At 42.1% G+C, this 15,000-nt stretch overlaps 2 protein-coding genes across 2 annotated transcripts in view; both read left to right on the top strand.

The window, feature by feature from the left end:
* glsa (glutaminase a) overlaps nucleotides 1-12,033 on the top strand; it is a 91,017-nt gene extending 78,984 nt beyond the window's left edge. Inside the window, exon 19 of the mRNA XM_053492020.1 lies at nucleotides 12,012-12,033. The gene's annotated coding sequence lies outside the window, so the exon portion shown is untranslated. The remainder of the gene's footprint in view (nucleotides 1-12,011) is intronic.
* plcd4a (phospholipase C, delta 4a) overlaps nucleotides 1-12,354 on the top strand; it is an 18,731-nt gene extending 6,377 nt beyond the window's left edge. Inside the window, exons 11-16 of the mRNA XM_053492017.1 lie at nucleotides 4,551-4,707; nucleotides 7,286-7,402; nucleotides 7,628-7,806; nucleotides 10,904-11,036; nucleotides 11,862-12,011; nucleotides 12,193-12,354. Of these exons, the coding sequence (XP_053347992.1) occupies nucleotides 4,551-4,707; nucleotides 7,286-7,402; nucleotides 7,628-7,806; nucleotides 10,904-11,036; nucleotides 11,862-12,011; nucleotides 12,193-12,284 (828 nt within the window). The 3' untranslated portion in view covers nucleotides 12,285-12,354. The remainder of the gene's footprint in view (nucleotides 1-4,550; nucleotides 4,708-7,285; nucleotides 7,403-7,627; nucleotides 7,807-10,903; nucleotides 11,037-11,861; nucleotides 12,012-12,192) is intronic.
* Nucleotides 12,355-15,000: the final 2,646 nt, after the last annotated feature.

The following is a 15,000-nucleotide window of genomic DNA, read 5'->3' as shown; positions in this document are numbered from 1 at the left end:
ACAATAATGTTGTAAAAATCCAAATAACTTTACAGATCTTCATTGTAAAGGGTTTAAACCATGTTTTCCATGCATGTTCAATTAACCATAATCAATTAATTAACATGCACCTGTGGAATGGTCGTTAAGACCTTAACAGCTTACAGAAAGTAGGCATTTAAGGTCACAGTTCTAAAAATGCAGGACACTAAAGAGACTTGTCTACCGACTGTGAAAAACACCCAAAGAAAGATGCCCAGGGTCCCTGCTCATCTGTGTGAACGTGCATTAGGCATGCTGCAGGGAGGCATGAGGACCGCTGATGTGGTACAGTGGTACAGGATGGCCACAACAACTGGCCGAGTCACACCAGGAACACACAATCCCTCCATCAGTGCTCAGACTGTCCGCAATAGGCAGTCCATGAGGAGGAGATGCACTGCAGTACTTCAAGCAGCTGGTGGCCACCAGATACTGACTGGTACTTTTGATTTTGAGCCTCCCTTCATTCAGGGACACATTGGGAAACATTTTTAGTTTATGTCTTATGGTGTTGACTCTTTTAGTGTTTATACAAATATTTACACATTAAGTTTACTGAAAGTAAAAACAGTTGAAAGTCAGAGGACGTTTCTTTTTTTGCTGAGTATATATATATATATATATAAATATTATTTTTTATTATTATTATTTTAACAATGGGCATTGTCACAAAGCAAATCAAAAGAAAATTAAGGAAATGTGTACGAAATGTGAGAAAATATGTATGAATAATAATAAGATTATTAATAATAATAATAATAATAATAATAATAATAATAATAATAATAATAAACTTTTAGCTCGTCAGATTACCAATAAGGTGTGTGGTCTTCTGTTTTAGGGATGTCAGGAAAGATAAAGTTATAAAGCGATGGATATTTTTACAATGAATGTAAAATTAACAGCTGTAGTCACTCATGTGTCAACACTAGTGCTTCCTCTTTAAATTCTATGTTTTTTTTTGCGTTAAAACTTAATTAAAAAAATTATCTAATCAGAGCAGGTCTCAGTATTTCACAAATACAACCTCAGATAAACAACAACAACAACAACATATACGTAACTGTTTTCACCGTGTCATTATTTATTTGACAAAAATACAGGATTTAATAATAATAATAGGTAACTTGTAGCCGTGTGCTGTTCATCATCATCCCGTAATTCACTGATCATCAGCAGGTGTTCAGACCTTTACGGGTATAAAAGCAGAAGTTTTGCCAGTTTGCTGGTCTGGAGCCACTCAGATGTGTGTTAACACAATGATGAGAGTTTTACAAACAATGTGGAGATCAACATTATTTAAAAGATTATTTACAAGTGGAAAGCATTTAAGTTGTCAGTCCTCCCAGGAGTGGACGTCCCAGGACATTCACTTCAAGGTCAGAGCGTATGACGCTTAGAGAAAGACAAAGAACCCGAGAGCTATATCTCAGACCCTCCAGGTCTCACTGAGAATGTTATATGTTAAAGTCCATCACATCACAATTAGAAGAAGACTAAACAGGTACGGTTTGTTTGGAAGAGCTCAACTGTTAAGGCCGAACAACTCCATCTGAACAAACCGACTTCTGGACAAGACAGAAACTTCTGAAAAGACTTCTGGAACAATGGGAACTTGTAACAAAAGACAGATGAGACCAAAGTGGAGTTGTTTGACCTTAATGTCCAGAGACGTTGGGGGAAACCAAACAGTATTTCAGCAGAAACGCCTCACACACACTGTCTGGCCCGGTGGGAGAGGGGTGATGAGTTGGGCTTGTTTTTGAGACCTAAGCACCCTGCAGACAACCATGATCTTCTCTGTTTAGAGATGAATGAGAGGATGTCTGTCTGACAGATGAAGCTTTAGGGGAATCGTGCAGCAGGACAATAATTTGAAGCACAGCAGGTAATCTACACCAGGACGGCTGAAAAATAAATGAATGGAAGTTTTGGAATGGCCAAGTCAAAGTCCATACGATATAGGCAATTGAGTCATGGACACTTTTTCTCTTTTGGCTTCATTTTTGTTGAATAAATAATAGCCCGGTGAAAAAAAGTTACAGTGGAACCTTGGATTACGAGCACAATTTGTCCTGGAAGCGGCTCGTATTCCAAAACACTCATAAACCAAAGCAAATTTTCCCATAAGAAATAATAGAAACTCAAATTATTTGTTCCACAACCCAAAAAATAAATACGTGTGTGTGTGTGTGTGTGTGTGTGAAGCTAAAGTAAGAGGACAGGAGGAATCAGACGCCCCCCCCTTCCCCTTCTCATCTTACACAATAAAATTTCCTCCTCTCTTATTTGAGTTTCATTTGAGTGTGTGGCACGGTGTCCACAGACACAAAGAGCAGCTGATACAAAGAGAGAAAATGGATCTTTAACCTCTATAATGAGACTTTTTTGCTTTACACACGTGCTGTACACACACACATACAGACACAAAATAAAATGTGTTGTACACACACACGTGGTCACAGTGTTATAGTAAACAGTACCCGCGTACACAGATGTTGATTATACCAGTAAGAGACGAGCACTAAGACCCAGCAGGGGAGGCGATTACCCATAATTCCGCAGCACAAGAGAGAGAAAAACCGTTGGCTCAGTTGTGATCACGTGACACTCAGCGTCAAAAGAAAAAGTGCATGCGTGATACATGATACTCGGTTCTCGTAAACCAAGACTTCATTTTCAAGTCAAAATTTATTAAAAATCTTTGCTCGTCTTTCGGAAAACTCGCAATCCGACGTTCCACTGTAGCTGTTGTTGTCGGTCTGAGGTTGGATTTAAAACTCATATCAATTGTAACTCATATCAAATGCTTAGCCAATTTAATAACACAAAAGCAGAGTGACGTCATCCTTCATGCTTATAACTGGGTATACGATACACTCTGATATTCAACACACACACACACACACACGCACACAATAGGTAATCATTTATCATTTAGGATGAGGCTGTGATCATCAGGATCAAACAAGCACTGTGTGTGTGTGTGTGTGTGTCTGTGTGTGTGTGTGTGTGTGTCTTTAGAGAAGCCAATCCCACATATCTGTTCACTGCTCTGCCACGATGATGTCATAGTAAATGATGTTAAGAAGGGATAAGCAGTTATCTCACCCCTCTGTCTCTCTCTCTCTCTCAAAACCTGAGCCAAATATTATGCGGCCCGTGAGCCGAATGGAAACTTGTAACGAAAGCCGGCCGGAGTGAGAGCTCGCTGTAGCTGTAGCTGTGTGAGGGCGAGTGCTGCGGGACCGGGAGGAGAGAGAGGGATCTGTTGACGGTGTAATGTGTACAGACAGAGAAAGATGGAGGTGGAGATAAAAATAAGGAGAAAGACAGCCTGAAAGTGAGAAGGTAAGATAGGTGGAGGGTGAGACAGGGAAAAGAGAGCGATGACAGGGGGAGATTAGATGAGAAACGACTAGGACACTCTGCTCTCTGTGGCCTCTGTGCCCTGAAGGGGGCGTGGCCTCTGGGCACGTCAGTCCAGGTGAAAGGGCATGGGCCTGTGTGTGTGTGCGTGTGCGTGCGTGTGTGTGTGTGTGTGTGTGTGTTCTTGCATGGCTGAGCATCATCTCATGATCACATCAGCCCGTGTTCATGCAGCCTCACGGGATGTCACCTGATGACCGCAATTAATATCAATACAGCAGGAACCTCATTATGTTACCCTAGCGCGCGCGCACGCACACACACACACACACACACACACACACACACACACACGTATGTAATATCAGGAGCTCAAATCAGTCACGTACATAACCCAATCTTATACGTATATACGGCAACCAATAAGACTATATGTTTATTTACTACATTAATAATATATTATATAATAATAACCTAATAGTATATAATAGTAGTAATAATAATAATAATAATAATAATCCCATTATTAATAAGCCATTTATGGATATAATAACGAATTTATATATGTTATGTAATTCCACTGAGGATTACAGACTAATTTATAGACTATACCTATAGAATCCTTTATATACTATAATATATAAATACGGGGGAAAGTAAAAGTATGTGTACCTTTTGGAATTTCATGGTTTTCTGCATTAATTTATCATAAAATGTGATCTGATCTTTTACCAAGTTAACAGTATTGACCAAATATCATGTGTTTAAAATAATAACATTAAAAAATCGACCATAAAAACCTCATGGTGCTGGTGGAAAAAGTATGTGCCCCCTCGAGTTAATGACCTCAGAAAAGCGACCCAGAGTCAGGTGTTAGCCCTTAACCTGGAGTCTCGCTGAGAAAATGAGTTTGGAGGTGTGGACTGGAGTTTACTCTGATCAGAAGATCAGATCACATTTTATGTAGAAAACCATAAAATTCCAAAAGGTTCATATACTTTTACTTATCCCTGTATTTATATATTATACCTACTGTGTGTGTGTGTGTGTGTGTGTGTGTGTGTGTGTATATATAATAGTGTATTATAATATAGTTAGAAATGTGCATAGCTCATGTAATCACTTGTTTCTTCTGTGTGTGTGTGTGTGTGTGTGTACAGAAATCCAGCCAGCATTTGTCTAAAGAGCTGTCGGACTGTGTGGTGTACTGCAGGAGCGTGCGCTTTAACGGCTTCAAACACTCACGCGTACACTCCAGATTCTACGACGTGTCGTCTTTCACAGAGTCCAAAGCCAGAAAACACATGAAGGAAGGAGGTGAGAGGGTCTGACCTCAAACACAGGGAGCTTCAGAACCTTATCAGCGTTAGTAAAACCGAAAGAGCCGATCATCTCACACAGTGATCAGAGTGTGTATGTTATTTAGTGATGATAGTTTTGTATATAGTGTTTTTTGATTATGAACACACCTTTGATTATGGGCACACCACCCCATGTGAAGAACGTGAAATGGGTTTTACACACTCCACACATTGGGTTTCACCCACATTCCCGAATTTCTCCATCGACATGGAGTTTATTAGAGTTTCGTACGAAGATGTCGTCAGCATCAACGAAAAGGTGGAGAGACACTAGACACTACATTCACTTTTATAGATACTACACTCTAATAGACAGTACACTCTAATACACACTATATTTAAATAGACACTACACTCTACTAGACACTACACTCTAATAGACACTACACTCTAATAGACACTACACTCTAATAAACACTACACTTTACTAGACATTATACTCTAATAGACACTACACTCTACTAGACACTACACTCTACTAGACACTACACTCTAATAGACACTACACTCTAATAGACACTACACTTTACTAGACATTATACTCTAATAGACACTACACTCTACTAGACACTACACTCTACTAGACACTACACTCTAATAGACACTACACTCTAATAGACACTACACTTTACTAGACATTATACTCTAATAGACACTACACTCTAATAGACACTACACTCTACTAGACATTATACTCTAATAGACACTACACTCTAATAGACACTACACTCTACTAGACTTTATACTCTAATAGACACTACACTCAAATAGACATTATACTCTACTAGACATTATACTCTAATAGACACTACACTCTAATGGACACTACACTCTACTAGACACTACACTCTAATAGACACTACACTCTACTAGACACTACACTCTACTAGACACTACACTCTAATAGACACTACACTCTAATAGACACTACACTTTACTAGACATTATACTCTAATAGACACTACACTCTACTAGACACTACACTCTACTAGACACTACACTCTAATAGACACTACACTCTAATAGACACTACACTCTAATAAACACTACACTTTACTAGACATTATACTCTAATAGACACTACACTCTAATAGACACTACACTCTAATAGACACTACACTTTACTAGACATTATACTCTAATAGACACTACACTCTAATAAACACTACACTTGACTAGACATTATACTCTAATAGACACTACACTCTAATAGACACTACACTCTAATAGACATTATACTCTACTAGACATTATACTCTAATAGACACTACACTCTAATGGACACTACACTCTAATAGACACTACACTCTAATAGACAGTACACTCTAATAGACACTACACTCTAATAAACACTACACTTTACTAGACATTATACTCTAATAGACACTACACTCTAATAGACACTACACTCTAATAAACACTACACTTTACTAGACATTATACTCTAATAGACACTACACTCTACTAGACACTACACTCTACTAGACACTACACTCTAATAGACACTACACTTTACTAGACATTATACTCTAATAGACACTACACTCTACTAGACACTACACTCTACTAGACACTACACTCTAATAGACACTACACTCTAATAGACACTACACTTTACTAGACATTATACTCTAATAGACACTACACTCTAATAGACACTACACTCTACTAGACATTATACTCTAATAGACACTACACTCTAATAGACACTACACTCTACTAGACATTATACTCTAATAGACACTACACTCAAATAGACATTATACTCTACTAGACATTATACTCTAATAGACACTACACTCTAATGGACACTACACTCTAATAGACACTACACTCTACTAGACACTACACTCTAATAGACACTACACTCTAATAGACACTACACTCTAATAGACAGTACACTCTAATAGACACTACACTCTAATAAACACTACACTTTACTAGACATTATACTCTAATAGACACTACACTCTAATAGACACTACACTCTAATAGACACTACACTTTACTAGACATTATACTCTAATAGACACTACACTCTAATAGACACTACACTCTAATAGACATTATACTCTACTAGACATTATACTCTAATAGACACTACACTCTAATGGACACTACACTCTAATAGACACTACACTCTAATAGACAGTACACTCTAATAGACACTACACTCTAATAAACACTACACTTTACTAGACATTATACTCTAATAGACACTACACTCTAATAGACACTACACTCTAATAGACATTATACTCTACTAGACATTATACTCTAATAGACACTACACTCTAATGGACACTACACTCTAATAGATACTTCACTTTTATAGACACTACACTCTATTAGATACTTCACTTTTATAGACACTACACTCTAATAGACACTACACTCTACTAGACATTATACTCTAATAGACACTACACTCTAATAGACACTACACTCTAATAGACACTACACTCTACTAGACACAACAAAAGTCTCACTTTTCTTTTTTTTTTAATAATTGTTTTTGTCTTTGTGAGTAACAGGAGCAGAGTTTGTGCTTCATAACGCGCGGCAGCTGACCCGTGTTTACCCCAGCGGCCTGAGGACCGACTCCTCCAACTTTAACCCACAGGAGATGTGGAACGCAGGGTGCCAAATGGGTCAGTGTTAACCTGCTTCCAACACTGAACAGATTCAAAACTAATCTTCATGAGAATATTATAAAGATGTTAAACTTATCAAAACCCACAATGCAGGAGAGACTAGAACCACACACATTCTGTCCATCTGGTGTTGTAAACACAAAGGATCATGGGTATTAGGATTGTGAGTAACACATGGCCTTATAAACCGTAAGACTAAACTCTAATCTTTTCTGTGTGTAGTGGCTCTGAACTTTCAGACGGCCGGTGTAGAGATGGATCTGAACGACGGTCTCTTCAGTCAGAACGCTCGCTCTGGTTATGTGCTCAAACCGGTGTTCATGAGACACACAGAGACCCGGTTCGACCCGGAGCACCCACAGAACCAAGACGGGTCAATGCCGCTTGCTCTCACTGTACAGGTACAGAGGTGTGTGAGGTGTGTGTGGTGTGTGAGGTGTGTGTGAGGGGTGTGAGGTGTATGTGAGGTGTATGTGAGGTGTGTGTGAGGTGTGTGTGGGGTGTGTGTGGGGTGTGTGAGGTGTGTGTGAGGTGTGTGTGAGGTGTGTGAGGTGTGATGTGTGTGTGAGGTGTGTAATGTGTGTGACGTGTGTGTGGGGTGTGTGAGGTGTGTGAGGTGTGTGAGGTGTGTGAGGTGGGTGTGGGGTGTGAGGTGTGTGTGGGGTGTGAGGTGTGTGTGTGGGGTGTGTGTGAGGTGTGTGTGGGGTGTGTGTGGGGTGTGTGAGGTGTGTGTGAGGTGTGTGTGAGGTGTGTGAGGTGTGATGTGTGTGTGAGGTGTGTGATGTGTGTGACGTGTGTGTGGGGTGTGTGATGTGTGTGACGTGTGTGTGGGGTGTGTGAGGTGTGTGAGGTGTGTGAGGTGGGTGTGGGGTGTGAGGTGTGTGTGGGGTGTGAGGTGTGTGTGTGGGATGTGTGTGAGGTGTGTGTGAGGTGTGGGTGAGGTGTGTGTGTGGGGTGTGTGTGAGGTGTGTGTGTTGTGTGTGTGTGAAGTGTGTGTGGTGTATGTGAAGTGTGTGTGAGGTGTGTGTGTGTAGGGTGTTTGTGTGGGGTATGTGGGAAGTGTGTGTGAGGTGTATGTGTGAGGTGTGCGTGTTGTGTGTGAAGTGTGTGTGGTGTGAAGTGTGTGTGAGGTGTGTGTGAGGTGTGTGTGAGGGGTGTGTGAGGGGTGTGTGTGGGGTGTGTGAAGTGTGTGTGACGTGTGTGTGAGGTGTGTGTGTGTGGGGTGTGTGTGATGTGTATGTGGGGTGTGGGGTGTGTGAGGTGTGTGAGGTGGGTGTGTGTGGGGGGGGTGGGGGGTGTGTGAAGTGTGTGTGTGTTGTGTGTGAAGTGTGTGTGGTGTGAAGTGTGTGTGAGGTGTGTGTGAGGTGTGTGTGAGGGGTGTGTGTGAGGTGTGTGTGGTGTGTGAGAAGTGTGTGTGGTGTGTGTGTGTGGGGTGTGTGAGGTGTATGATGTGTATGTGGGGTGTGGGGTGTGTGAGGTGTGTGAGGTGGGTGTGGGGTGTGAGGTGTGTGTGTGTGGGGTGTGTGTGGTGTGATGTGTGTGTGGGGTGTTAGGTGTATGATGTGTATGTGGGGTGTGGGGTGTGTGAGGTGTGTGAGGTGGGTGTGGGGTGTGAGGTGTGTGTGTGTGGGGTGTGTGTGGTGTGATGTGTGTGTGGGGTGTTAGGTGTATGATGTGTATGTGGGGTGTGGGGTGTGTGAGGTGTGTGAGGTGGGTGTGGGGTGTGAGGTGGGTGTGTGTGGGGGGGTGGGGGGTGTGTGAAGTGTGTGTGGTGTGTGTGAAGTGTGTGAAGTGTGTGTGGTGTGAAGTGTGAGGGGTGTGTGTGGGGTGTGTGTGGTGTGTGTGAAGTGTGTGTGAGGTGTGTGTGTGGGGTGTGTGTAAGGTGTGTGTGAGGTGTGTGTGTGAAGTGTGTGTGAGGTGTGTGTGTGGTGTGTGTGTGAAGTGTGTGTGGTGTATGTGAAGTGTGTGTAGGGTGTTTGTGTGGGGTATGTGTGAAGTGTGTGTGAGGTGTATGTGTGAGGTGTGCGTGTGGGGTGTGTGTTGTGTGTGAAGTGTGTGAGGTGTGTGTGGGGTGTGTGTGAGGTGTGTGAGAGGTGTGTGAGGTGTGTGTGTGGGGTGTGTGTGAGGTGTGTGAGAGGTGTGTGAGGTGTGTGTGGTGTGTGTGAGGTGTGTGTGAGGTGTGTGTGTGGTGTATGTGGTGTGTGTGTGTGTGAGGTGTGTGTGGGGTGTGTGTGTGTGGTGTGTGTGTGGGGTGTGTGTGTGGGGTGTGTGTGTGGGGTGTGTGTGTGGGGTGTGTGTAGGGTGTGTGTGTGTGAGGGGTGTGTGTCGGGTGTGTGTGTGGGGTGTGTGTGTAGGGTGTGTGTGAGGTGTGTGGGGTGTGTGTGTGGGGTGTGTGTGTGTGGTGTGTGTGTGTGGGGTGTGTGTGTGAGGTGTGTGTGTGTAGGGTGTGTGTGTGTAGGGTGTGTGTGTGTAGGGTGTGTGTGTGTGTGTAGGGTGTGTGTGTGTGTGTGGGGTGTGTGTGGGGTGTGTGTGGTGTGTGTGTGTGTGGGGTGTGTGTGGGGTGTGTGTGTGGTGTGTGTGTGGTGTGTGTGTGGTGTGTGTGTGGGGTGTGTGTGAGGTGTGTGTGAGGTGTGTGTGAGGTGTGTGGGGTGTGTGTGAGGTGTGTGTGTGGTGTGTGTGAGGTGTGTGTGAGGTGTGTGTGAGGTGTGTGTGAGGTGTGTGGGGTGTGTGTGAGGTGTGTGTGTGGTGTGTGTGAGGTGTGTGTGAGGTGTGTGTGTGGTGTGTGTGTGTGTGGGGTGTGTGTGTGGGGTGTGTGTGTGGGGTGTGTGTGTGTAGGGTGTGTGTGTGTAGGGTGTGTGTGTGGGGTGTGTGTGTGTAGGGTGTGTGTGTGGGGTGTGTGTGTGGGGTGTGTGTGTGGGGTGTGTGTGTAGGGTGTGTGTGTAGGGTGTGTGTGTGGTGTGTGTGAGGTGTGTGAGGTGTGTGGGGTGTGTGTGAGGTGTGTGTGAGAGGTGTGTGAGAGGTGTGTGTAGGGTGTGTGTGTGGGGTGTGTGTGGGGTGTGTGTGAGGTGTGTGTGGGGTGTGTGTGAGGTGTGTGTGAGGTGTGTGTGAGGTGTGTGTGTGAGGTGTGTGTGTGGTGTGTGTGTGTGGGGGGTGTGTGTGTGGGGTGTGTGTGTGGGGTGTGTGTGTGGGGTGTGTGTGTGTAGGGTGTGTGTGTGTAGGGTGTGTGTGTGTGTGGTGTGTTAGAGTCCGTGCAGGTGTGTTATTTATTCCAGTATTGTGTGTTGTTGTTTTGTGTAATAAACATACGGCATTAGTGCTCTGTAGGTACATGAAACTGTCTGTATGTTATTTGTGACCTTTTCTTATATATATGTGTTTGTGTGTGTGTGTGTGTGTGTGTGTGTATGTGTGTGTGTGTTTGTGTGTGTGTGTGTGTGTGTGTATGTGTGTGTGTGTATGTGTGTGTGTGTGTGTGTGTGTGTGTGTGTGTGTGTGCAGGTGATCAGCGGTCAGCAGCTGCCTAAGGTGAACCAGAAGGAAGGCTCCATCATCGACCCGCTGGTGCGAGTGGAGATTCACGGAGTCCCTCAGGATCAGGCCAAACAGGAGACACACCACATCGAAAACAACGGTCATTTAATATCACACACACAGACACACACACACACACTGCTGCTGATTTGTTGCATGTTTTAAATGCAATTTAAAGCATTTAAAACCCGAGAGGCACAGATACACAGGTAACACAGTGCAGGTCAGTGATGATTTAAATATAAATATGTGTGTATGTGGAAGCCTTGCTGGTGTGTGTTAACGGGGAGGCTTCAGACATCAAAGTGTGTACAGTATTTGGGTTTTTTCGGATCTGATGTCAGGTAGAACAAAAGTCATCATTACTTTTATAAAGAGTAAATCTTACTGTTAACAAGAATGAAGTTGCAAAAATGTAGAACTGAACATATTATTATTATTATTATTATTATTATTAATATTTCATCATAGAAATAACAAAAAACAACATGTGAAACATGAAATTGTGTGTATTTGTGCTATTTCTTTGCCTTTGTGAGCCAGTTTCTAATGTTTAACTCGTCGTGTTTGGGGAAGTTGATTGAAATGAACTAAAGTTCGGTACATTGCCTATTCATGTCGCTCTACACTTCACGATCCTAAACCCTGTATATGTTTATTAAAAGCTGCAAAACAAATAACGTCTGAATGCTCTGAGCTTTAAGGCTACAGCATCGGCGATCTAAAACTGAAAGGGCGTGGCCTGTGTGTGTCTGGAGAATTGTAAAATATATTTTATATATACACTGAAGATGTTGCATGTAAAAGTAGCAGTTACTCATCATACTCTTGTTGTCACGTCACAGCTGTCGTTTCCCAGTCCGGTGTTTCATGTTTGTTCCAGCACTCCAGTTTATGACTGTTCCATGTTTTTGTCCTCCTGCAGGTTTTAACCCCACATGGAACGACACACTGAACTTCACCGTGCACGTTCCTGAGCTGGCTCTGGTGCGCTTCGTGGTGGAGGATTATGACAAAACCTCAAAAAATGACTTCGTAGGACAGTACACACTGCCTTTCTCCTGCATACAGCAAGGTGTGTGTGTGTGTGTGTGTGTGTGTGTTTGTGTGTGTGTGTGTGTGTGTGAGTGTGTGTGTGAGAGGGAGATGTAATATGACACGGAATGTCTATTAATGCATGTATAAATATGTCTGATGCTGATGAAGTTATACAGTATTTAATTTCAGTTTATTAATAGAGTTTTGTATGATTTCAGGTTATCGTCACATTCACCTCCTGTCCAAGGACGGCACCAGCATCGCTCCGTCATCACTGTTCGTACACATCAGGATTAAAGATGCAGCTTAACACCTGGTTGAGGCTGAAATGCTGTCCTGCAGGGATGACTACACACACACACACACACACACACACACACACACACGACAAGTCTTCCCACTCATCTGACCGTCATCTTTGCCAGCACACATACTCTCTTAAACACACACACACACACACACACTCCAGCAGGTGCTTTATAATATTTTTTAAAGTAAAAACTGTATTTTATTGTATAGCTTCATGTTCTGTAGATTTATGAATCATGATGGTGCGCCAAAACGTTTTGTAATCTCTCATACATTCAATTCAATTCAACTTAATTTTAACAATTGTCATTGCCGCAAAGCAGCTTTACACAATCAAAAGAATTATTTAAGTTTGTATGAAATGTGCATGTGTATAAATCAAAATGGTCAGATAGTCCTTGATGAACAAGCCGAGGGCGACAGTGGCAAGGAAAAACTCCCTGAGATGGTAATACTGTAGGAAGAAATCTTGAGAGGAACCAGACTCAACAGGGAACCCATCCTCATCTGGGTGATAACAGATAGCAGGGATTGATCTGCACTCATACTGTGTGAGGCTGGAAGTTCAGTAAAACAGGAGGTGTGTTTAAGTTAAAATGGAGTCCAGTTCGTTATTGGAGCCTCAGGTAGACTGTAGGAAACTCCAGTCCTGGACTATTGAGCAACTAAACTCACAAGTCCTCAGAGAACAGCTGTCTGCATCAGATGAGGACAGGACCGTCGACATTTTGTTCTCAGAGGGTCTTCTGGATTCTCAAAATTAATATTAAAATCTCCAGCAATTAACACTTTGTCTACAGAAATTTGCAAATTCACTAAGAAATTCAGAGTACGGCCCTGGAGGTCTGTAAATGACAATTATTAGAATCGACTGAGCTGACTTGAATATTTGTAGCTACACTTGTTATGTTACTATAGAGAACTTCAAATGTATTAAATTTGTGTTCGTGTTTTTGTATAATAGTCAAATTATCATTGTGAATAACTGCGACGCCTCCTCCTCTACCAGTTAACCGAGGCTGGTGTATGTAGCTGTATCCAGGAGGACTAGCTTCATTTAGAGCTACATACTCGTCCTGTTTAATCCAGGTTTCTGTTAAACAGAGTATATCAAACTCCTGATCTGTGATAATTTCATTAACTATAACTGCTTTAGATGCGAGAGATCTAATATTTAACAGTCCTAGCTTCAGATCAGAGGTGCCGGCTGCGCATTCAGTCTGATCCAAGTTTGTGGTCTTTATGCTAATTAAATTACTAAAACAGACTTTCTGAGTCTTTCTACATTTTTGTTTAACTCGGGGAACAGACACAGTCTCAATATGATGAACCCTGAGTGACGACTCTATGCAGCTAGCAGACGGTTGGTTTAGCCTGTCTGTCTGCTCCCTGGCCTGGGCTCTGGATGGTCACCGATTAACTAGGCCTCTTCTGAGACTATGAGCTATACTACAAGAAATGAGAGCAGCACCTTCCCAAGTGGGATGGACACCGTCCGGCATAACAGGCCAGCTTTGCCCTCAAAGGTCTTCCAGTTATCTATGAAGCCCACATTATTTTCGGAGCACCACCTGGACATCCAGCGGTTCAGCGACCATAACCTGCTGTAAGCTATGTTGCCATGTCGCATTGGGATGGAACCAAAGCATATTACTTCATCGGACATCGCCTTTGCTAATTTAAACACCTCTGTAAAGTTACTCTTACTAACCTCTGATTGACGAAGGCGTATCCAGGCGTACATCCAAAAGACTGCGTGGAAAAAACATTTCAGGTTTAATCCACAGCACTGTGCAACGTGTGGATTAATTTGTGCTTTTTTTAAACATACGATAAACAACATTTATGCTTTTTAAATTCTAAACTTTAAGGTCACATGACTTCCTATTGGCTGTACATCTTGCTCTGGTGTGTCTCAATGTTTTACGACAGCACAGAGTCCGTTAGAAATGATCAGGAAACATTCGTTTTTCTATTTTGAGTTGGATTGAAAAGCATCTTGGTTATTCGGTGTGGTGTGAACACTGTTGCTAGGCAACCGGGGAACTTTGGGGTCCCTGAACATGAGCGAGGAAAAGATTGATGCTAATGATCTTATATAAACTGTATCCACAGAATCCTTCACCACATCACCATTTTCATCCATTTTTCACTTTTTAGTCACTAATTAAAGAAAAAAAGTCACCATAATTACACTTAACGTACAGTATTCTCCACCGTTTTGAGAAAAATCATGAGACATTGTGTGTGTTCATCTCACAAAGACTAGATCTGGAACACATCCTGTACCCTTTATACAGCACGAATATTAATATTAGTAATAATGAATAATCATGAAGTCTGTATTTCTTCTACAGTATCCTGATTAAGTATTAATAAGAGATGTGTTTTTATTACATTTTAAACAATATTTTGATTTTTCAAAGCGTTCACAGCTCTGAGGAGGTGGCAACTAAATTTAAAATGTATTTAAGAAACTTAACATAGCATGAACAAATCCAATCAGAGTGTACTATACAAGGGCTGTTTTAGGAACGTTTCCTCATCTCTGCTCTGATTTTGTACAGCTGCTGGTCAATAGTATTATTTTTTTATACTCTCTAATGTTATTGTGGTTTATTATAAAGAGTGAAAAAGAAATCATACACCCACTGTTTGTACAGACGTGACAAAGCACGTTCACGTGATCATTGCCACACGCAGCCTGGAATAAAAGA

This window comes from Clarias gariepinus, chromosome 3, assembly GCF_024256425.1.
Source record: "Clarias gariepinus isolate MV-2021 ecotype Netherlands chromosome 3, CGAR_prim_01v2, whole genome shotgun sequence".
Lineage (NCBI taxonomy): Eukaryota > Metazoa > Chordata > Actinopteri > Siluriformes > Clariidae > Clarias > Clarias gariepinus.
The sequence above is the reverse complement of the archived record's forward strand: the minus strand, read 5'-3'. Positions and strand labels throughout refer to the sequence as shown.